Source organism: Dryobates pubescens, chromosome 20 (genome assembly GCF_014839835.1).
Source record: "Dryobates pubescens isolate bDryPub1 chromosome 20, bDryPub1.pri, whole genome shotgun sequence".
Classification (NCBI taxonomy): Eukaryota; Metazoa; Chordata; class Aves; order Piciformes; family Picidae; genus Dryobates; species Dryobates pubescens.
Window position 1 is genome coordinate 17,514,601 of NC_071631.1, and position 21,798 is coordinate 17,536,398.

The 21,798-nt window shown below is 58.3% G+C and overlaps 1 protein-coding gene across 1 annotated transcript in view; it reads left to right on the plus strand.

The window, feature by feature from the left end:
• Positions 1-855: 855 nt before the first annotated feature.
• Positions 856-21,798, plus strand: part of CASKIN2 (CASK interacting protein 2) — a 32,889-nt gene continuing 11,946 nt past the window's right edge. The window contains exons 1-2 of the mRNA XM_054170547.1: positions 856-1,112; positions 3,343-4,054. Coding sequence (XP_054026522.1) covers positions 3,961-4,054 — 94 coding nt within the window. The 5' untranslated portion in view covers positions 856-1,112; positions 3,343-3,960. The remainder of the gene's footprint in view (positions 1,113-3,342; positions 4,055-21,798) is intronic.

Here is a 21,798-nt window from a genome sequence, read left to right on the forward strand (position 1 = left end):
GGGCACTTAGTGAATAAATTCCAAGCCTTCGTGTGGTTTTAATCTGATTAGTTGATGATAATCCAGTGGTATCATGCAGCAAAAGCTGTCCAGCTTTATTAGGGAGTCACTTGTTTTAAGAGAACTCTGCTCAGGGGAGCATTTGGCTCTGGTGTTTCTCTTGAGGACTGGCAGAAATGGGTGATTTTTTGGGTGGTTTTAGTGTTTTGTGAGAGTAGAATTAGTGCAGGGCTTGGACGGCTGGGGGATCAGTGGACTTGGGTCCCGTGGGTGTCATCAGCAGCTTTGTGCCGCCCCTCTGCCTGGGTCAGTGGTGGTGGAGGAGGCAAAGGGCTGATCGGGTCGGGCTGGGGCTGAAGATGGTCCCCAGGGGCTGGTGCCGGACCACCAGGTCAGTCCTGGGATGAGGATGGAGCTCTCGCCGGAACTGGTCCCAATTTGAGGATGGGGGACCTCCCACCACTGCGGGTCCCTGAGCACCGGGTCGGACCCGGGCCGAGGATTAGGGATCGCCTGCCGAGGCCGGTCCCGGCTCGGGCGTGAAGGACCTCCCACCGGGGCCGGTCCCGGAGCACGGGGCCGGTCCAGTACCATGTTGGTCCCGCCCCCCGAAGCCGGTCCCGGCCCGCGCTGGGTCTCCAGCCGGACCCCGTCCCAAGCGACTTCGCTGCCCGGGAGCCCCAGGGACACCCCTCGGTGCGAAGCGAGGCGGGAGCGGTGCCGGCGCGGCGGCTGCCCGAGCCCTGCCCCTGCCCAAATCTGCCGGCGCATCACGGTGAGTGACAGCGGCCCCGGCCCTGCCCAGCCCGCACAACCCGCCGGGCTTTTCCAATCAGGCCGGGCCGGGGAGGGATTTCCTGCCGGGACGGGGCCAGCCTGAGCGGGACTTTGCCGAGCTCCGAGCCGCCCTGTTAGCCGGGCAGCCGGGACCGCGCCGCTCTCTCCGGTCCGCTCCCGGTACCGGACCCGGACCCTTCTCCGCGCAGCTCGGCAAGTTGCTGCTGAGCTTATCCCAGCTCGGTCCGGTTCTCCTCGGCTCGATTCTGTACTTCTCGGTGTGGCTCGGTCCAGAGCGGTTCCTCTGGGCTCGGTTCGCCCCGGTGCGGGGCCAGGTGAGTGGAGCCGCTCGGGCCGCTCTCGGGAGCAGTGGAGCGACTCGTCTCGGGGAGGGGGGTTGAGGCAAAAGTACTCCCCAAGCCTTACCCCAAAGAGGAGGGTCCCGGGGGTCTCGGGGACCCGACCGGTTCCCACTCCCCGCCCGCCCCTTGGCGTCTCCCCGGGCAGTGCAAAGCCTCCCGGGGGCCTCCCAGGGGAGACGAGCTTCTCCCCCTTCTTCTCTGCCCTGCCCCTTCGGAACCCAGCCTCGGTGCCTACTGCTCTTTTGCATCTTTCCTTCTCCACTTACGTAATTGGTTTGGGTTTGTTTGGGTTGCGCTTCCCCCCCACCCCCCTTCTCTCCCTCCTTTTTCTCGGCTCTGCTGTTGGCTGCGGGAACGTTTGGGATACTTTAGTTCTCCAGGTGGATTCCTGGGCTGGAGACTGAGCTCTGCTCGAGTGGGAGGGATGTTTGCTGTTGCTTTTCCAGCTTTGTGCGTTTCTCGACTTCTTACTTTTGCTGCTGCTCCCCTCTCAGGAGGCTGAAGAGGTGGAGATCGGTATTTGGAGCTCTCGGTACCTCCAAGTAACTCTTTGAGTCTTTCTGGCTCCGGGAGAGGTGGGCAGAGCGCCTGGTGTTCCCAGCGAGGCTGTGCTGGCTTCTTAAATAAAAGAATAAATAAATTCGGCACCCTCAGACTCACTTTTTGTGAACGCTTTTGAAGAGCACGCGGAGCACAAAACTGGGTGCAGGGCAGAGGGTTAAATTAAATAGTTCTGAAGCTGGTGTGAAGGAGGTTTCGGGAGGAGATTTGTTTGCGGCAAGGTTAGCCTGAGTCAAGTGGCTGAAACTTTGTTGTAACGCAGATAAGCTGGTGCGGGCGCCCCAGGATGCGGGGAGGTGACAGCGGGTGCTGGTCTCGGTGCCTGGCACCAAACCCCTGAGCAGCTCCGGGGACACGGGGCTCACCGGCTTAAGGACCCATGGGCTCCAGGGGAGCAGTGAATCCCCAGCTTGGGTGGGGGGGAATCTCAGCAGCCCCTTTTCCCGGGAGCTAAGCCATCACTGGAGTATCATCTCTCCAGCTACCCTGAATTCTGCTGCACCTCAGGGAGGGCTGGAGCACAGGGAGCCCACGGGGGGTCCATCCTCGTGGCAGCTTCGAGCTTTACTGTGGGTGGGCTGAGCGATGCTCTGTCATGGGACCTGCTTCTGGCTTTGACCCCCCACCCCAGATGCAGGCAGGACCACTCCTCCCACTGTTGCCTTCTCTCCCCCGTGATTTTCATTCTCAAAACAGTGACCTCGATTGCTCAGAGGAAGCGACACCCCCTATTATATAAACGGCTGAGGGCGAGCGCTCTGGGAAGGGAGATGGCAGGTCTGGGCCACGGCTAGGGGAACCAGAGCCAGTTCTGATATGACCCAGACTGACACAAAGGGAGTTGTGGGGTGATCTTGCAATGGCCTTGCAGCTGGCACAGCATGAGCTCCCTGCCCTCCTGCACGCACACTCCTCCCTGAGTGTTGGAGCAGCCTGCCAGATTCACAGCCCTTAACCAGGAGGGATTTTCTCACCACCCAGCTTGGGCAGCCAAGTTGCAGCGTGAGAGTATGGGCTGGGAGCTGTGAACTGCTGCTGCAAGACCTGGTGGTCTCTCCGGAATACCTCAGCTGGCCAGGAGATGGGCTCAATCCTCTTCAGAGCATGGTTGTGCTGCTGAGCTGCACCTAGCTCCTCACTTGGGCCAGCCAGAGCTCATGTCCTGCTTAAAGTGTGTCTTGGGCCCTAGGGCACCGAGTTTCATGGGTAATTTGGAGAGTGGGAGTTTTCCCCCTGCACAGGAGTAGAAGGGTGCTGGGCAGGCTGACCTGCTCCCATGGGCTGCAGAGGACTCTGGATAAACCTCCCCGGCCTCCATCCCTTGGGTGCTGCCCCTAGGAGAGGAGAGGAAAGTGCTGTCTGAAGCTACACGTGCTGCCTTTAGGGAGGGGATGGCGCACATGGTCCCGGGGGGAGGGTGCTGTGTCCATGTCCTCCTGCTCCTTGTCCACCTCCTGACAGCACCCTGGGGAGGCTTCCTCTGCAGGTTCTTCCCTCTCCATTTAACATGAGGATGAGCCAAGTCCCACCAGGACTAAATATAGTCAAAGTATTTGTTCTTCGGCGTGGATACAAAAGCTGTCGCGACGGAGCCGGAAGGTAAATGGCCTTCGAGGGCTGACTCTGCTCTTCCCCTCCGCAGGTCCCGGGCTGCCGTGTCAGGGCTCGGCTGTGTGCAGGGCTCCCCAGCGTGGCTGCAGCGCTGTTGCCAAGAGGAATGCCAAAACGAAGGGGCTAATGAGCACCAGAAAGGGAGGATCTATAACTTCCAGATGGCAAGGAGCCCGTAATCCCTTTGGGAAGAATTAGGGACTCATCGTTGCCGCGGAGCCTGGTGAAGGGAGCAAAACACATCACCTCCAGTTTCAGGAGTGCTGTGAGAGGCCAAGGACATCCCAATGCTGACTGTGCCGGCCGCCTTGTCCCAAGCCACCTGGCTTTGTCTCATGGAGCCCTGCTGCTGCCGGGAGCCTGTCCCTGAGCACTGAACTATTTCTTGTTTTAATCGATTGCATGTTCTCCAACCAAGCCCTGTCCGGGTCCTGCTCCTCCCAACGTGGAAAAGGACTTCTGCCCTTAACAGAAAGACTTCTTTTTGGGTTTTTATGTCCCGTGGGATTGTAAAGCATCTTTCTTGTTGGATTTGGTCTCCTATCAAAGCATGTTTTGAGGAATTACAGTCTTATTCCCATGGCTTTATAAACCGCTGGGAGCTGAGGGTTTCTGCCTTCCACACCGCCGCTGCGCCCACCGGTCTGCGATGGGGCGAGAGCAGGAGCTGATCCAGGCCGTGAAGAACGGGGACGTACCCAGTGTGCAGAAACTGGTGGCCAAGATCAAGGCATCCAAGAGCAGTGAGTACCTGGGCACAGAGCTGCAGGCTCCCTCTCTCTGGCCAGGCACTACTGCCTGTTCTGGGGCATGAGTCCCAGCAGCAGGCTCGGTGCAGCTGAGCTGGGGTGCAAGTGCTGCCTCTGAACCCCACGCAGCAGTTACAGTGCAGCTGCAGGCAGGAGCACAAGTTCAGCCTGTGAGGATAAATGACCAGGCTGTAAGCCACCTGCCCTACAGGGCTGGGGTTCTCCCTGGGCTCCGGGCCAGGGGACCTGAAGTGTGGGCCACTGAGCAGGAACGGGTGAAGGGAAATGGCAGAGGTGGGGGGAAGTGAAGCCACTTGTTGGGGGACATTGCTACAGAGGTTCTGTGGTGATTGCTGCTTGCTCCTGGCCATATTTATCTTGTGAAAAATTATCATCCCAGCCAGTCAACTGGAACCAATCGTCAAGCCTTGAATTTCAGTCTGGTAATGTTTAACCCTTCAGCAGGGCTGTTTTCTTGCATGTGCTCTCGGAAAGGTCAGTGGCAAACGTGGCTCAGAGCGAGCGTCTGGCTCATAGGGTCCCCAAGGGCACCAGCATCCTGCAGGCACCACACAGCATCTGGAGGAGATAGAGGGGGGTGGGAAGGTGGAGGAGCAGCTCATGCCTGGTGTCATGGTGCCCTGCTAGAGGGCTGAGCTCCTGGTTACTTCTCATGATTTACCAAGAGAAGGCAACTGGGAAAAGTGAATAAAAGGGCTCTGGGTACAGTGTTTGCCAGGGGAAGGTGCATGAGTATGGGGACCCCCTGCCAGGACTGCTCATCATGGGGGTTCTTGTGGGTGTGTGAGGGAAAGTTGGAAGGGGAAAACCTGCTTTGGGGAGGGAGAGGGGAAACCCGGGCAGGAGAAGCAGCTTTAAGGCTTCTTAAGAGTGGCTCAGGGCAGAGAGGCTGCTGCTGAGAAATGTGAGTTAGGCAGAGGATTATAACTGTGAGAAGGGGATCAGCTCCCCTGGGTCAGCTACTGGAAAGCTTCAATGAGGACCAAAACTTGGCAAATTCTGAATGCTGGGCCCTGCAGGAGGGCTGCGGCACATTTCCTCCCTAGAACGGGGAGTACCTGATGCCCCCTCTGGGGTGAAGGAACTGGGGGCCATTGCCTCCACTAGCAGTTCAGGGATTGCACCCATCCAGGGTCCCTGAGCTGGAGCAGGCATGTTGAAGGACACTCTGAAGGCAATAAATAACAGTCAGGACCTCAGTGTCCTGCTGACCAACACAACCACATTCCCCTGAGCTGGTGTCCCGTGGCTGGTGGTGTGGGCAGTCTGGGATGCCTGCGGCTCTCCTCCTCCTGAGCTCCCAGAGGGGTGAAGTTACACTTGTTTCTTCTCCCCTCCAGTAATTCCCTCCCAGTTAAACCCAGTCTGTGTTTTCTCTCTGGCATCTTCTCCTCCCTCCAGCCGTGGGGCATCCACGTGAACGCGTGTTTTACTCCCTTGCTGCAGCAGTGTCAGCAGCTCCTCCTGCTTATTTTCACTTTATTCCTTTATGAGGCAGAGGTGGGGGGGCAAAAAGCCCAGACCTCTGCAGGGCCCACCCTGCAACCCTTCGGTGGGGTTCCCATGCTGGACCTTCTGAGGGGGGCTTGCCTTGTTCCAGGGGCTTGTCCCTAGCATAGAGGGCATCAGTGCTCCCCATGCCTTATGGATCCCTCTCTCTCCTCTGGCCGATGCCATGTGAGCTGAGCATTTGCTGCATTCGCTGCTCGTTAAAGCCCCTTTCCCATATGACAGCCTGAGATGCTGATTATTTTTATGTGTGGGTTTTGGTGTTGGCGTTTTTTTGTTGTTGGTTGGGTTTTTTATATATATATATATATAAAATCCCTCTAAGAGTCCTTCTGCTGTCTCAGTGGATTGGGAGCTCGGTCGCTGTGATCAGCCCTCTGGGGCTTCCTGTGCCTAAAAAAGTCACTGCACGTAAGCAAAAAAAAAAAAAAGAGAGAGAGAGAGAGAGAGAAAAAAAAATAAATCAAGCGCCAGTCCCGGCAGCGGGAACTTCAGGGACACGTTGTTTAATATTCACCGTGCGCAGCCTCCTCCCCGCGCAAGCGCTGCCGCGCAAGTGGGTCACGGCACCCATTATTATAAGGCGGTGGGGCGGGCAGGGAGAAAGTTTTTTTTGCAGGCAGGAGGGGAAGGGCAGGCGTCCTGCCTGCGAGAAGGGGACGTTGGGACCGTGCCGTGGTCGCTTCATCAGCCGGGGATGGAGGGCGGGGGGGGAGATGTCCTTGGGGAGAAGCGGCGGCTCCTGCCGAGCTACCGCGCTTTGCTGAGGTTCCCCGGCGCACAAACAGAAACGTCCCGCTTCGTCCTGCTCTTTTAATTTCCTTCTCTCCCTCTCCCCCCCCGCCCGCCTCCCCTCTGCGTCGGAGCGCTGCAGAGTTTAATTGAAATTGTTAAACGACCCGTCACGGCTTTGGCCTTTCTCCCCGCCGATCAATCACGTCCCCGCGTTGGCCGCGCTCGCCAACAATGCAGCAGTTGGCCGGGCCAGGGCGGCTGCTGCGGCACCAAGGGGCTGGGGCTCCCAGGGGAGGCGAGAGGCAGAGCCCTATCACCAGGGCTCTTGTCCCTGGGAAGGGGTGATGGCTTCTGGATCTGGAAACTCAGCAAGGTTTGAGTGTCCTCATCCCTGGATGTGCAGGGCTAAGGGGTAGAGGATGGGGTGATGCTGGGGCTGTGTGCGATGCCCCTACAATAGCCAGGGGGCTTGAGGAGCTGTGGAAGGTGATGGGAGCTGGACTCACTGTTTGCCTTCCTGGAGGGAGTGGTGAAGGTTTTTGTTTAAACGTGTGCAAAGTGCAAAGAAAGGGCAGCAGCTGAGCAAACTGGTGTTAAACTCCCAAGGACAGGGAGTGAAGCCCTGCTGGGGTTCAGTCACGGCCCTAGGGAGGTTCAGCCAGCTTCAGGCAGCCACTTGCCCCATTTCACCCACTATGTTAGGGTTTTCCAAACGTTGAATATATCAAGGAGAGGGAGCCTGGGACTCAGCTGTGATGGGGTTGTGACCTAGCAAGTTGTTAAATGCTAGTGAAGCTTGCAGAGGGGCCTGGCTTTATTCCCCATGCCTGGGCTGATGCCCCTCATTGCTGCATCCCGGCAACACAAAGCACAGCAAGGTTTTCTCAAGAGCAGTGCTGGCCCTGGGATGCCGCTGTCACCCATCTGGCTGGGCAGGAGAGGGACGATGCAGTTCCACGTGCTGAGAGACTGCAGCAGGCAGATGTGGGATAACTTCTTCCTTCCCTCCCTCCTCCCCTCCCTCCCCCTTAAATTTCCTCCTAATCCCTAGTAGCTATATCAGCTTAAGCCCCGAAGCATGAGGTTTAATATCACTCCTGTGATTTTTTAGCCTTTGCCACCCATGCTGTGTCCCTGTTCTCTGCAGAAACACCCACCCTCCTGCCATGTCCTGCCAAGCTTTTGCCTTCTCTCAGTTGTTTGGGGGAGAAGCCGTTTCTTTTTGCAGTTTGGAGGTAATTTTGCAGTGATGTTAGATGCACCTTTGTACCACCTGGCAAGCCCAGTGTGCCATCCCCCCTCACTGAGGAGGACTGTCTTCCTCTTCACTGCTGTTCCTAAAGAAGCTTTGTCCTCGGGTGCTCCAGCTGCTCTGCTTGGCCTGGCTGCAGTGAGGAGCTAGGACCAGCCTTGGGCACGATCCTTATCATTTCAGGCTCTGTTACACCCGATGGCTTTCCCTGCTGGCAGTGGCACAGGGATGTCTGGGCACCATGCCCGCTCCAGTCCTGCCCTGGGCAGGCGGCTGGACCCGGCCCTGCCGCTGAGCCCCAGCGAGGCCCTGGCCGTGTCCCTGGAAGCCCAAGTTTCGAGGACATGTACCCAAGCGTCCTCAGCCGTGTCCTCCCCTCCTCTCCCCGCGCTGTAGGTCTGACGGGCTGGACCGGCTCCGCAGCCGCACGCCGCCTTGGAAAAGCTGTGGGCACGCCTGCGGAGAGACGCCGAGAAACTCTGCCGAAACGGGCAAAACTCCCTCTGCCGCCGACACCGAGCCAGGAGCGGGGCGAGGCGCCGTGCCCAGGGGAGCCTGGCTGGCGTCGGCCCCGTGCTGGGGACCCCACCGCCCCGCAGCCTGCTGAAACCTGCTTTTGAACCAGCCCGCCGTGGGTGGGTAGTGGGAGGGGGAGAAAATTGGCTTCAAAGGCTCCGGCGAGTGTGACGGCTGCAGCTGTTGTGGCACGGCAAGGGGTCCGGCCATCTCCTCCCGACTTGCCCAGGATGGAGGTCTCCTCCAGCAGCCTGGTGGCTTTTGCCATCTGCATCCAGGTTGTCCCAGCTTTTGGGAGGGTTAGCCCTTTTCTTTCCAGCTCTCTCACCAGGAAGGAACGGCCCTGTGCGGGCAGTGATGGAGGGAGGAGGGAACAGGCTCTTGCTTTTCAAAGCTGGCCTCTAACAGGTGTTGAGTTTGGAAAGGGGCCCAGCTGCCACCGGTGCACCCAGAGCTGGGCAAAGTGTCACTGTGGTGAGCATGAGAGAGAAGGCAGGAGCCTCTGCTGGCCATCACCCACTCCAGTGGGCACAGCCCTGTGCCCCCCTGCACTTCACCTCCCTGTGTTCACACCTCCACTCTTCCCCTGTCCCAGGTCTGTATTTCTGTCCTCAGCCTTTGAAAGCTCAATAGCAGGGCAGCCTGTGGTTCTTTGCCCTCAGCCTGGGCTACCTGCAGCTGCCTTTTCCTTGCCTGGCTGAGAAAGTTTGGGGGGAAAAAAGGCCCAGTTTTGGGGAAGGGGACAAGTGTGGGTTCCGTCCTATCTGCTCTGGGCTATGCTGCCATGCCTTGGGGATGGCTGGGCAGCACTGGAGTGTCCCAGGAGGATGTAGAGGTCCCTTAGGGCTATGGATGGCTGGCAGCCATCCCTGGTGCCACAGGCAGGAGGGGGATTTCCATCCTTCGGGCACTTCCTGGTGACTCAGTCCAAAGCAGGGGGCTCAGCTCTCCCGTCCCAAGGGTTGCAGGGCCTGTTTTGGCTGTCTGACCCAGAAACGTGGGACAATTCAGATGACACCCAGCTTGAAGGCAGACAGGGAGGGCAGTCCCCAGCCATGGAACAGTGTGTACCCGGGGCTGCTGGTGGCGCACGGGTGCTGTAACGGGGACGGTGCTCCCCAGGGCTGCACCCAGCCAGGGGACAGGGGGACGAGGCAAGGACACACCATCAGCACAGGCTTCCCATCCTCCAGCTGGGAACATGGATGTGCTGAATGCACGGAACTGCTTCCAGGCAGGATGGAAAGGGTGGAATAAAAACTTTCAGCGAGTTTCTTTTAGCATCACTGTGCTCTTCCTCCTCCTCTTCCTCCACATTCCCCTAACAGCGCTTCTGGCTCTGAAGACCTTGGCTACGACCTAGAAAGGGCTCGCAAATCATCCCTGTCTGGGACCAAGCTGAGCCTCTGTGGACCACAACCGCCTCACCAGCATCTTCTAATCGGGATGGTGGGAAGGAGAGGAGCAAACGATGAGGATCAAAGCGGCGGCCAACAGCATCCTGCATGGAAGATGGTTTCCAGCCGGCCGGGAGCGCGCGGCCGCGCGCTCCCGGCCGGCTGGAAACCATCTTCCATGCGTTGTTGCCCCGGTAAGAGTTAAAAGAGGGGCTGGAGGCCGTGCGTGTGTGTGTGCATGCACGCGCCCTGCTTTGTTTTTGAAAGCTCCTCGGCGCTCCTGGCCCCCCGCCAGAGCCGGGGCCCTGCCGCTGGCAAAACCTTCAGCGTGAGGAGTATGAAAGGGGCAGGAAAAAAACCCAAACAACAATAACCCACCTTTTCTTTCCTTTTCTTTTTCTCCTCTTTTTTTTTTCTTTTTTCCTTTTGTGTCGTTGTTGGTTGGTGGTTTTTTTGTTGTTGTTGTTGTTGTTTCTGGCTCCTCTAGCAAAAGGGGTGGGGGAGGAGTTGTGGTGAGCGTTCCAAGTTTCCCACAAATCCCATCCTGGCTTCTTTTCTCTCCCCCCCCCCCCCAAAAATGGGATGGAGAGGGAGGGACGTGCATGAACCTCGGAGGTGCAACATCATCGGAGCCTTGCCGAGGTGTCCCGGTGAGTCATGGACCTGTCTGGAGATGCCCAAAACTGCTTGGAAATGGCTCTGCCTGGGTGATCTTTTACCCTCCCAGGGAAGGTCTGGGTACCTTTGTCTATCCCTTTTTCCTATGGGACGCCTGGGGGCTGTGGCAGCCTGTGCCTGGGGTGGGTGCGTTAGGCACCCTGAGCTGTTTGCTACCCCGGGGGAGAGAGGCCGGAGTTACAGCCGAGCCCAGCTTCGATGGGGAGATAAGGGAGCAGGGAAAACCTGCGTGCACGGCAGGTATGCAGCTCCCACAGCATCCCAGGCCTGGTGCAACACGTCCGGCTGCGCTTCCGCCAAGCCCTGCCAGCGCCGCTCCCTTGCCGGGCCCCAGCCAAGGCTGTGCAGAGAGCGTGTGGCTGCCGGCGCTGCCACTGTGCCCAGACCCCCACTCCGCCGGGTGCCATTCCGGGAGCCAGAGCCTGTATTGGCCAACCTTGGTGGGCGGCTGTGCCGTGAGGGGTGAAAACTCCCAGGATTTCGTAAGGCCGGCTGCGGGCACGGCTGGTTGTGTAAGGTGCCCTGTCTGCTTGTGAAGGGAGTCAGCGAGTACGCTGCAGGCGTCTAGTGCCTGGCACGTGGGTGAGCCTGGCAGCCAGGCTACCTCAGGCTCTCTCAGGCTCTCCTGCTTGTTTTGCAGGTGCCTCTTGCCCCCATGGAGTGTCAGGGTCTGGCTGATTGTCAGCCCTCGCTTCTCCCCCTTGAGGAGCCCATCCTGGGGCTTGTTTCTTTGCCAGGATGGGCATGGCTAAGCCTGAAGGGGGTTTTCCAGCTGGAGCTAAACTGGGTACAGACAGCAACAGAGAGAGCATGGATAGGGAGTGCCATGGACATTCCCCTGCTGTGGGTGTCCTCTCTCCCTGGGCAGGAACACCCAACTCACAGCTTGTGCAGCTCCTCAGGGACCTCCCTGGATGCGTCCTCACCGTGGCAAGGCCACATAAGCACCTCTTGCCTCATTGGCCTCTTAAAAGGGCCAGAGTCCTCCCTGGTAGCTAATCATTGCCTACGCAGGTGCATGGCAAGCCCAGCTGGCAGCGTGGGGGCTGGCAGAGCCACAGCAGTTGAGATTGCTCTGGGCTGCAGCCCAGGTTGCTCCAGTCGGCCTGAAGCACCTCAGGTTTGGTTTTATTGAGCTGACGCTGGTGGGAAGGACTGCACGAACCTTCCTGGCTTCCCTGAATGAGCAATTGCTAATCCTGCTGGGATAAAAAGAAGAGAAACACTCCTCCTTGCAGGGATTTGAAGAGGTTCCTGCAGAGAAAGGGGAGTTGTGGCTGACCATGCTCTCTGCCTCCAAACCCAGAGGGCTGCTCAAGCCTCGGAGGACCCCTCTGCTTCCTTCTCGGTGGTGCTGGGGCTCAGGCATCTCTCTCTCTTGGAGCATCTGTCCCACTGGTTATATTTAGCACCATGTGCAGGGCTGCACATGGATGTCCTGGAGCTGCTTCTCCATTCTCTCCAAGCCTGGTGTGGACGTGGAGGGGACCATCTCTGAGCCTCCAAAGTTACTGTTTTGCTCTGGCCCAGTGCAGCCTGCTCTGAACACCTGTGGCTTTCTGGGGCTGAATTCACACCAGGTGTCAGGGTCACCACCACCCACAAGTGTTTTCCTGGGTAAACACCTCCCCGGGGCAGCACAGGTGGGTGTCTCTGCTCCAACATCACCCAGGGACAGCTCGGGCACTGGCACAGAGACTAACATACGGCCATCAGCCCTCTGAGCCCCCCAGTACGTTCAGCTCTGGCTGGGGCTGGGGGACGTGGGGTGCCGTAGGGTGGGTGGCACAGTGCAAAAAGGAGTGCCTTTTCCTACAGAAAGGAGCTGAGGGGGTGGGGGAACCCTATTTCACCCTCTGCACCCTCCTCTTTCTTCCTGCCATCCCCCCGGAATGCTGTGAGGCAGCGGGCGGGCGTTCCAGTGCTCGGCTCCCACGTCTTGCCTCCGCCGCCAACTCGGGCTTGCCGGGGCCGTTCCCGACACGCACCCGCCGTGCTGCGAAGGCATAAACAGATCGGGTTGCCGGCAGGGGTCCAGGGAGCGGGCAGGCCTTGGCTTGTGTCCCACCACCGCTCCGTCGGGCCGGGCTGCGGGGAGCACCGAGGCTGGGGCATGGAATGGAGGAGACTGGCCTGGGGGCAGGGATCCCCGCAAGCGTCAAGGTCCCTGCGGGAAGCTGGGCATGACCCTGGCTTGATGAGGGGCCGGTGATGCTGCCCCTGCCTCAGTTTACCTCTGGTGCTGAGGTGAGCCTGCTGTTCAGGGGTTTAGAGGTGTTGATGTGCTGCCTCAGACCCCCCTTCCCCATCCCCACGTGGGAAACTGCCAACCAGAGTTCAGCTTGTGGATGGGAGTCCTCAGACCCACCCCCCAACCCTTATCCACCGCGTTTGTATTCTGATGCCTTTGACCTTGCTGTAAATCAGCCCTTGTCCCTCCTGTGGTACGTGGCGGGGGGACAGGGCTGCTCTGTGCCGCCCTTGTTCCCAGCTGGTCCCTGAGCAGCTGCTGGCCAGCTCAGGCGCCTGGGCTGGGCAACAGGAGGAACCCACTGCCCTCCCTGCTGGCCCTGGAGCAGCTGGGACAAGGGGAGTGGGACAGGAACATGGCTCCCAAAATAACTCGGCAGCCACCAAGGCCCCCAAGGGGATGGCGAGACAGGCGTGGGGTCCTGATGTGGGTTCCTGCTTCCACCCCAGGGACAGGGAGATGCTTCTCCTAGGACATAAGAGTCTCCAGCTGCTAAGTGACTTTATCAGTTTAAGGCTGCTTCCACCTGGGTGGTGCAGGGCATTGTGGAGATGTAGCTGTCACGTCTGTGTCCTGTCCCCTGCAGATGAGTTCTGGGGGAATCCTTAGCTGCTGCAGCTGGGTGAAAACATCCCACCCAAGCCAAGGCACAAGGAAAATGCCACCAGCCAATTGCTCTGCTGGATTTTTGGCAACAGCTTCTCTCACTTCATGGCATTGCCCAGCAAGCTGGAAACCGAGGCGGGCAGCCGGAGGGTCTGACCTGGCTGGCAAAGAGCCCTCACACTGGGCACAGGCAAAGCCCCATGGCCCTCCCCAGCCTTGGCAAGGAGAGAAGAGAGCAGCAGTGGGTTTGTTTCTCTTAGGCTGCCTGTCCCAGGCTGGAGGGAGCTTGGCCTGTTCCCACTGGGGATGGATTTGTTCCTCTCCCTTTCTCACTGGGAGCAGTGTGGAGCAGCCAAACAATTCCTGCTTTCTTTGATAGATGATCATGCAGCAAGGATGGGGGCAGCAAGAAGAGATGAGTGCCCTCTGCACCCTTACCACTGCTGGAGAGAGGACTTGGAAAAGGCTCCCTCCCATCCCTCATGGCTTGGGAGCACTGAGCAGTCTCTGCTGGGTGAGATCCTCTTGCTCTCTTCCAGTGCAGATGCCACAAATCACTGGAGTGCCATGGCACCTGCTGGAGCAGTCACCCCTCTAGCATCTCTTGAGACCAGCCCAAGAGCCAGAGTCCATGTTTCAGCTCTGTTCAAGGGGGAAGGAAATGGTTTGCTCAAGCTGTTCAGATCCATGCCACAGTTCAGATGGAGCTGGACAGCCCCTTGTATCACTTGCAAAGAGCCTCTCACTTTGGCAGTAGAGGGTAGAGGTAGTAGCCCCCCACGAGTGGAAGACCTTGGTACACAGGGAGGAAAACCCAAATCCTAGACAGTGTCTGCCCCATCCTTGCACAAACTGGGCTGTACACATCCCAGGGGACCCTGCTGACATGTCCCTGAGCAGGGCTGGCAGCAGCACCAGCTTGGCTTACGGGGTCAGGGCTGAGGAAAGGCATCCACAAGGTATTTTTAACCACGGGTGACTGCAAACCCCAGTCGTGCAGCTGCCAGCAGCGGTCTGAGGTTAGTCCTCGAATGCCGAAGGTTGATCCCCGTGGGCTGGTGGAGGGGGCAGGCTTTGGGGAAAATTCAGTTCCCAGTCATCAGGGCCTCAGGAAGGAGTGACAGCACTTGAACCATCGACCTTCTGGGTGACCTCGAGTGAACAGCTTCACCTCCCGGTGCCTCCCCTCCCATCCTGTGTGTGTCTTGCCTAGATTAGAGCATCCAGGGTGGGGACAGCCACTCTGCTCCGGGCACACAGCAGCTCCCCTGGGGCCAAAAGGGAGGATGTCACAGGGTTTGCCGCAAGGATGCTTCAAGTACTGGTTCCACTGGCTGGAGCAGCTCCTAGATGCTGGCTGCCACAGTGGGTACCAGCCTGACAGTGATGGAGACAGAGTGACATAAGGCCGTGGCAGCCCTGTACCCCAGCCTCAGCCTTGCCCTGTTGTCAGGAGCTGCACAACTTGCTGCAGCCATCCAAGCAGCAGTGGAGGGCTGGGTTCTCCGTTTGCTTCCTTGAGCTCATGGGGCTTTGTTGGCCACTCTTGGTTGCTCTAGTTTTTATCTGGGGCTTATTGTCAGAACCATAAAATAAATAGCTACCTGCTCCTCCAGAGCGTCAAAACCCTCCAGGTGTAGGTGGGTTGCTGCGTACCTGCCTGCCCTCCCTAATTAACTGTTGCTCAGCAAATCCAGACTTAGTGACCTGCCCTAATCTTCCTGTGCAAGGCAAGCCCTTCAGCTTCTGGCTCCTGCTGCTCACCTCTCACATCCCCCCAAGCTTCTCGTGTGCTCTGTGAGCTTGTATCATGTTCACAGCCCTGGGTACAGGATGGAAGATGGTACCCAGGAAGCAGCACCCCTCTGTGCAGGGCTGCTGAGGTTGTTTTCCTCAACCAGCAGCTCCCTCTGTCCCACACTCACACCGCTCTCCCTGTTCCCCCCACATCCTGCTTCCCCTCTTTCTTCCTCCCATTGACCGTCTGCTGCTTGGATTATTTTTGCCCTGATGCTGCAGCCTGCAATTTCCCCAGGTCGAATCTGCCTGGGTTTTGTTCTCCTAATCTCTCTAAGTCCTTTTTGTGTTATTTCTGCCCTCGTCAATCTGTTGAGCATCCTTCACAGATTATATTCATGTGCTGTTTGCTGGTATCACGTTAATGAGGAGGGTGGAGGGGTGGCTGTGGGTGCAGCCTGAGTACCTGTGGGGCACTGGAGCCCTTCAGTCCCTTCCCTGGCTCTCAGTATGGAACCAGTATGGCACCAACTGAATGGGAGTCGGGGTGCATCGTTAATGCTGGACCAGATGCTCTGCTGGTCCCCATGTCCAGAAGCCCAAGGGTGGCTCAGGGCCCTGTGGCATGCCCAGTGATGCACTGTGGGCGAGGGCAGAGCTCACACTTGGCTGCTGGCCCCTGCTGCTATCGCCCCATCTCTTCCCGCTCAGGAGGCGTCCTGTCCTTTCGGAAGGATGGGGGAAATGGAAAAGGCTCCACCTCTTCCCTGGGCAAATACAGCTCCTCTGAGTTCATATCCTGGAGAGCGGAATAGCCAGGTCCCAGCAGGGACGGTGACTTCACCTCCCGGTAACGCATTTCCCTGGCCAGCCCTGGTATCTCTGAAGGAGCTGCCTGCCTTCCCCCACCCGAAGCCTTTCCCAGCTGTTTCCATTGTGGTTGGGGCTGGGGGATGCAGCTTTGGGTCCACGGGGAAGGGGTGTTACTGCTTCCCCTTGCCAGGGGAGCTGCGCTGGGGTGCATCACTTTGGGGTAGGCAGCTGGTATGAACCCCCAGATTATTGCAGGGAAGGGGAATGAGCACTGCTCCTCTCAGCACACAGCTGAGACCCTTCGGGGGGCCTGAAACTCAGAGGATCACGTGTGGCTATTCCCAGGGGTGTATCTAGTCCCAAAGGGCTCCTGGGAGGCTGTTTTCCTCTCCTTGATGTTTGCTCCCTCCATCCCTGCTGTGGCCACCAAACCTCAGGGGGTGAGAGGCAAGAGCTGCACCTTCTTCCCAGCTGCGTGGATGGGGACACAGTTTCCGACTCTGCTTTTCCTTTCATTGTTCTGGGAGCCTTCACTTTGAACAAGCTGCCTGTTTTTTCCTGCTTTGCTTGTGGGGGGAAGTATCTGGGGGGAAATTGAGGGTCTGGCCGGGGGTCCCGGGGCGTGAGTGATCGATGCCTGTGCTGAGCAGGGATGCTTCCCCTGCTCCCCCCTGCTGCCACCTCTGAAAAACTTAATTGTTGGATATTCCTTGGGAAAAAAGCTGCCAGCCTTTCCCAAAGAAGGGAAAAAGCTCCCAGCTGACTCTCTGGGTCTGCAGCCATGTCCTCAGACCCTCCCCTTTGCATGTTGTGTGTCCCCAGTCCAGCCCAAGGGAGGAAGGCAGATGCCTTGGACTGCTCAAGCTCTTCTGCCTTTGCCATTGCCTGCCTTCCCCAGCATCCACCATCATGTCTGAATGCAGGACAGGAGAGCTTAGAGGAGAAGGCACAAGTGACGATTGGAGCCAAGCTGCCAGAGAAGGCTCAAATGTACCATCGGCAGAGACAGCTTGGGCTCTGCATGGCTTTAAGCCTTATGGTTTGGGGCTCAGGCCCCAGGGTAAATGGTGGAGGCTGTTGAGGTTAGAGACAAGCAGGCTGTGTTTTGGTGTGAGGATGGTCACAATGCAGGGATGATATGAGAAGCTCCTGGCAGGTTGCTGCACAGACTGGGGATATTTCAGCTGGACACAGGCTGCTGAAGCCAGAAGTGGGGCTTGGGTGTGCACACCCTGGGAAGCATCAAAGAAGGGAGGGTCCACTGTGTCTCCTCCCTGGGTTTGGTGGGTTTCTCAAGGGAGGAAGACACCAATTATTCTCAAGGAGTTGCCAGACGCTGGTGTAGGGAAAGATAAGGGGCTCCCTGCCATGTTGCACTCTTCCATTGCTGCCATTTGCCAATCTGCTTCCTTGATTGCAGCCTCCCCATCCCTGCCAGTTAACCCAGTGGCTTGCCCCAGTCAGACCCACCCCGCAGTGTCTGGCTTTGGTGGAGGACCTGTTTGTTGGCTTTGGTGGGGAGCCCGTTTGCAGGGATGCTATGAAGCCTCAAACCCTGGCACAGCCACTTGTGGGCAGGAAAGTACTCGTGGCATTTGGGCACCTGTGACATTTGGATGCAGGGACCAGCTCAGCTGGGTATCCCAGGTGGCAGCAGCTTGGCAGCCAAATTCACTCACCATAATCATAGGGGCCCAGAGAACTGGGCACAGTGCTGGGCTTGGTGTTTGGGGTGTGGGCTGGTGGCTACAACAGGCAGCCAGGGTCAGGAGCCCTTGGCTGTTACCCAACTTCCATCCCAAGCTTGCTGAGCAGCTTTGGCTGAGTTTCTCAATGTCTGTGTGGCCCAGCTCCTTCCCTATCGAAGCAGGGGAATCTCTTCTGAGCCTGTTGGGAAACTGCAGCTGAAGCAGCCAGCTCGCTGGGAGGCTGCGCCGGGAGGAGCTGGCTGTGGGTGACCGCAGCGGACGTGCCTGTGGATGGAGAGGCGACGGGGAAGGGTGATTCCTGCAGGGGAGGGATGGACGTCACTTCTTTGGGTCTGGATGTTGGGTGAGATGTTGAGTCTCTCCTGACCCACCACATGCCAAGGCAGGGCCATCCAAGGCCGGCAGGGCAGGTCACAGCCAGGCAGGGCAGGGCAGGTGAAGCTGCCACCTCCAGCCCCAGGAGGATGTCACCACCATCAGAGAGGGCTGGTGCTCTGCGGGATCACAGCTGATTAGCTTCTTCAGCTGGTTTCTGGCTTAGTGGTGACAGTCCTCAGGTGGATTTTATTTTCCCAAGAGGGTATGTGCATCTCTTGGGTGCATCCTTCTCCCACCAGCCAGGGCAGCAGGATGGTGTTCCTGCAGTGCCCAGACAGAGCATCCCTGCCTGCAGGGTACTCATGGTCAGTAGTGCAGCTCATGGCTGGATGTTCAGAGACGCTCATGGTGCAGAGCCACTTGGGCTGGATCTTGAAGGATGCTTATGATACAGGGATGCTCAGTCCTGCAGCATGGATAGGGCTCACGTGCAGCCAGCGGTGTGGGGATGAGATTTCCCAGGGCAAGGCAAAGGGATGAAGGTCTGTGAGCAGCACCAGCAGGAGGGTGAATCTTTTTAAAGTGTCTCTGGCAAGGAGGTGGCTCTCCAGTTGTAGATCTGTGCTGTGGCCATACTGAGTGGACAAAAGTAGGGGGACCACAGCAAAAGCACTGCTTTCTGGAGCCTGGCTCTCCCTGTGAGAGTCAGAGCATGAGTCTCCAAGGGACACACACAGGATATTTGGGCATTTCCTTCCCCACCCAAACCCAGGCGAGGTGTGTGGCTCCTTCCTAGGAGGTGGTGAGTGGTTCACTACTTTGGAGGGGTTGTGTCCATTTCTGGGACCTCGGGGCAAAGCTCACAAGGACAAGGTCTCCAGGGAAGGGTAATACGGTGACACAGGGTGCTTGGTGTGCTGGCACAAGGGGTACCAGCTGGGCAGGGCATGGGCACGCCTGGCTCCATGCAGCCGGCACAGCTGGCGCCAGGCAAGTGCCCCGCGGGGGTAAATACAAGTTGGTGCCGGGCCGGCTGCCAGCGGTGCGAGTGAGGCATCAGCCCTGACCAGCAGCAACCTGGGTGCCCCCCACCCCCCACAGATGGGGGATGCAGTGCAGCCCTTTGGGGAAACTGAGGCACGGGGCACAGCAGGGCAGAGAGGCTGCTGGGCTGCGGGAGCTGGTTGGAAACACGCCGTGCGGGGCTGCTCCAGCTTGGTCTCTGCCACCAGCCACGCTCCAGAAGGCTGAGGGCTGGCGCTGGAGCGTGCCACAGACGAGAGTCTGGGCCCCGTGCGATGAGCGGTGGGACCGCGCTGCCTTCGGCACGGCCGGCGTCCCGCGGAGCACACGGGGCCGACATTCGTAAGCAATTTGGCGGAGCGCGCCGGGGCCGCTCCCCGCCTGCCGCTTGGCAGCGCCGCGCCGCACAGAAGCTCCCTGGCTCCCCCGGGGCCTCGCTCAGCCTGAGCTCATCCTGCCTGGGCCCGCGCCGCGCTGCAGGCGGCGAGGCGAAGCGAGGTGGGGGCCCGGTGGGACCCCTTGGAGGGGTTGTGTTGGAGAGTGGGGCCGAGCGGGGGGAACCCACGGCCGGAGTTAACCCTCGGGGTGCATCAAGCCGAGCTTTTAGCAGGGCCTGTTGTGACAGGATGAGGGGTGATGGTTTGAAATTGAAAGAGAGAGACTCCGACTGGAGAGAAAGAGGAAATGTTTTACACTGAGGGTGGTGCAACCCTGGCCCAGGCTGCTCAGAGAGGTTGAAGATGTGTCCCATCCCTGGAACCATTCCAGGTCAGGTTGTGTGGGGCTGTGAAACAACCTCCTCTAGCTGCAGATGTTGAAGGCATTCTGTACTAGTGAATGGGTCCTGGCAGCCTAGCTGTGCCCTGTTTTCTCCTCCATCCCTCTGACTATCTTCTTTGCTTGTGCCTTTGTCCCCATGGTGCCAGGGTGCTTGGCCTCTTTCCTACCCCTGATTTACCTTCCAGCCTGGCTGCAAACCCTCCAGCAGTGATTTACCCAGTTAGAAACTGGGGGCGAGCTGTTTCCCTTCCTGCCTGAGGTGGGTGCCAGTGTTTCTGCCTTCACCTTTGGGAAGAGCCCCAAAGGGAATGCTGCTCCCAGCTTCGCCTTTGGGACCTGCTGCTATCCCAGCCACCCACACCACGTCCTCATGGTCCTGCCCCATGTCCTGACCTTTCTGGGCTGCAGGAGCAGGGAAGTAATTTAAGGAATGTTGCTTGGGGAGAGGAGTAAAGACACAGGCATTATGCCATGCAGATGCTGACAGCTGCCTCCTGGGTGCAGGGAGCAGGCAGGGACACCTGCCGTGTCCTGGGACACCCACCACATCCTAGCCCTGCTTACAGGATCCTGGTGTCCAGCCTGGTTCCCTTTATGGAGCAGGTCAGGGATGGGATTTTGGGGTGAGCTCTCACTCTTCAGATAGTGGGCATTGCTCATCTCCAGGACCAGCCCCTGGGGGCTGTGGGATGTTTCTGCCTCTTTTGGGTGTGCTCGTGCTCAGTGGGCATCTCCATCCAGCCCTTCTCTTCCCAGCATTGTCTGCCCAGCTCTGCCTCTCCTCCTCCATCCCACCCTTTCTCAGCAGCAAACCTGGTGTCAATTTTCACCTGCAGCTGATGGAAGCAAACCTGCCTTTGGTTACCCCACAGAGCATCCTTTGAAAAAAAATGGCTAGGGGGCAAGGTGGTCATTGGAGGGCGGGGGAGGTGATGGCTTCAGGGGCATTGCCCACAGCTCAGTGGAACTCTTAATTTTTGCATCCTTTTGAAATCCACCAGCAGCAAATGCTCCCCAGCCCTTCCTGCTCCCTAGCTGCAGAATCTGTCCCAAGACTTTTGGAGGGACAGGATGAGGCCTTTGCCCACCCACAGCCAGCCCTGTTCCTGGCTATGCTGTATGCTCCAACTGTGATCTTGGCTCCATGAAAGTGGTACCACAGAGGCTGGTGGTTGCCTTTGCTCCATCACTGGGATCACAAGTGGCCAGTGCACAAGTGAAATGTCAGTTTTTCCTGGCTGGTGGGAGCTTATCCTTAGTGAAAACCCTGGATCCTGAGCTTTTGGGCATTAAGGGGTTGGGAGGGAAAAGTGAGAGCTCTGCTGAGCAGTGGCTTTGAGAGCTGATTTGTTTAGGAAGGGCTTTCTGGGTTGATGGAGCCACGCTGAAGATGAACAGCCCCTGGAAGAGGTAATTAGGGTGATCCTGCCCCGATCCCTTCAGCTGTGGCCACAAGTCACGAGTCCTTTACCAGCAGCCACTCCAAGCCCATTTTGCATTAATTAGGCTGTTTACAAAACACTGCAAATTGCAGTAATGAACACACCGGTCCTTGGTTTCCTTTAATTATCCATTTGCATAGTGAATGAGCTGGGCCCCTCTTCAGCTCTCCCTTCCAGAGAGGGGATTTGCCTGGGATCTGTCGCGTGAGGTGAGCAGAGACCTTGGAAGAAGAGGCAAAGAGAAGGGAGTGGAGGAGAAGGAGCTGCAGCGGTGGCGATCTACCCGGCCGCGGAGGGGGAGGCTCCTTCCCAGGGACCCCACAGCGTTTCAGTGGGTTTTGAGCAGCCATTTCATCCTGAGCTTGGAGCCTGGCTCTCGGGCTTTGATTTTGCAGAGCAAAGAGTGCAGAAACCTTTCAGAGCATTTAATCCTCCTGGGCTCGGCGATGGGGCTGCCTGGAAGGGCAGAGGAGGAGCGGTGGCATTTCTTGCCCCCTGCATACCTTCTCCTTTCTTTCCCTTTTGACTCGGCGGATGAATTCCAGAGATGTTAATCCGCTCTCAGCCTCTCGGTGAAGAATAAAACGTCCTCTCTGTGTGGGAGGAAGGAATTCATTCGAATTAATTGCGGGAAGGAGCGGGGAGCAGGGGGTGTGTGTGAGAGACTGTGCCGAGGGTGGGGCGAGCACCCTCCACTTCTCAGTGGTCCCTGAAGAGGAGGGAGGGACAGGCAGGGGGATGGGGATGTCCGAGGTGGCACAATCCTCGCATTCACCAGCAGAGCCTTCAGCCTCTGCCCCAGCCGTAAAAATGCCAACCATGCGGTCTGTGGGCCAGCCCTCGGCAGCGGCGGCGGGCACAGGGAGCGAGTGGGGGGTGAAATGGCCCCGCTCAGCAGTTTTGGGGTGTTGCTGCCTATAAAGGGGAGGAATGCACCGTCCCTCCGGGCCG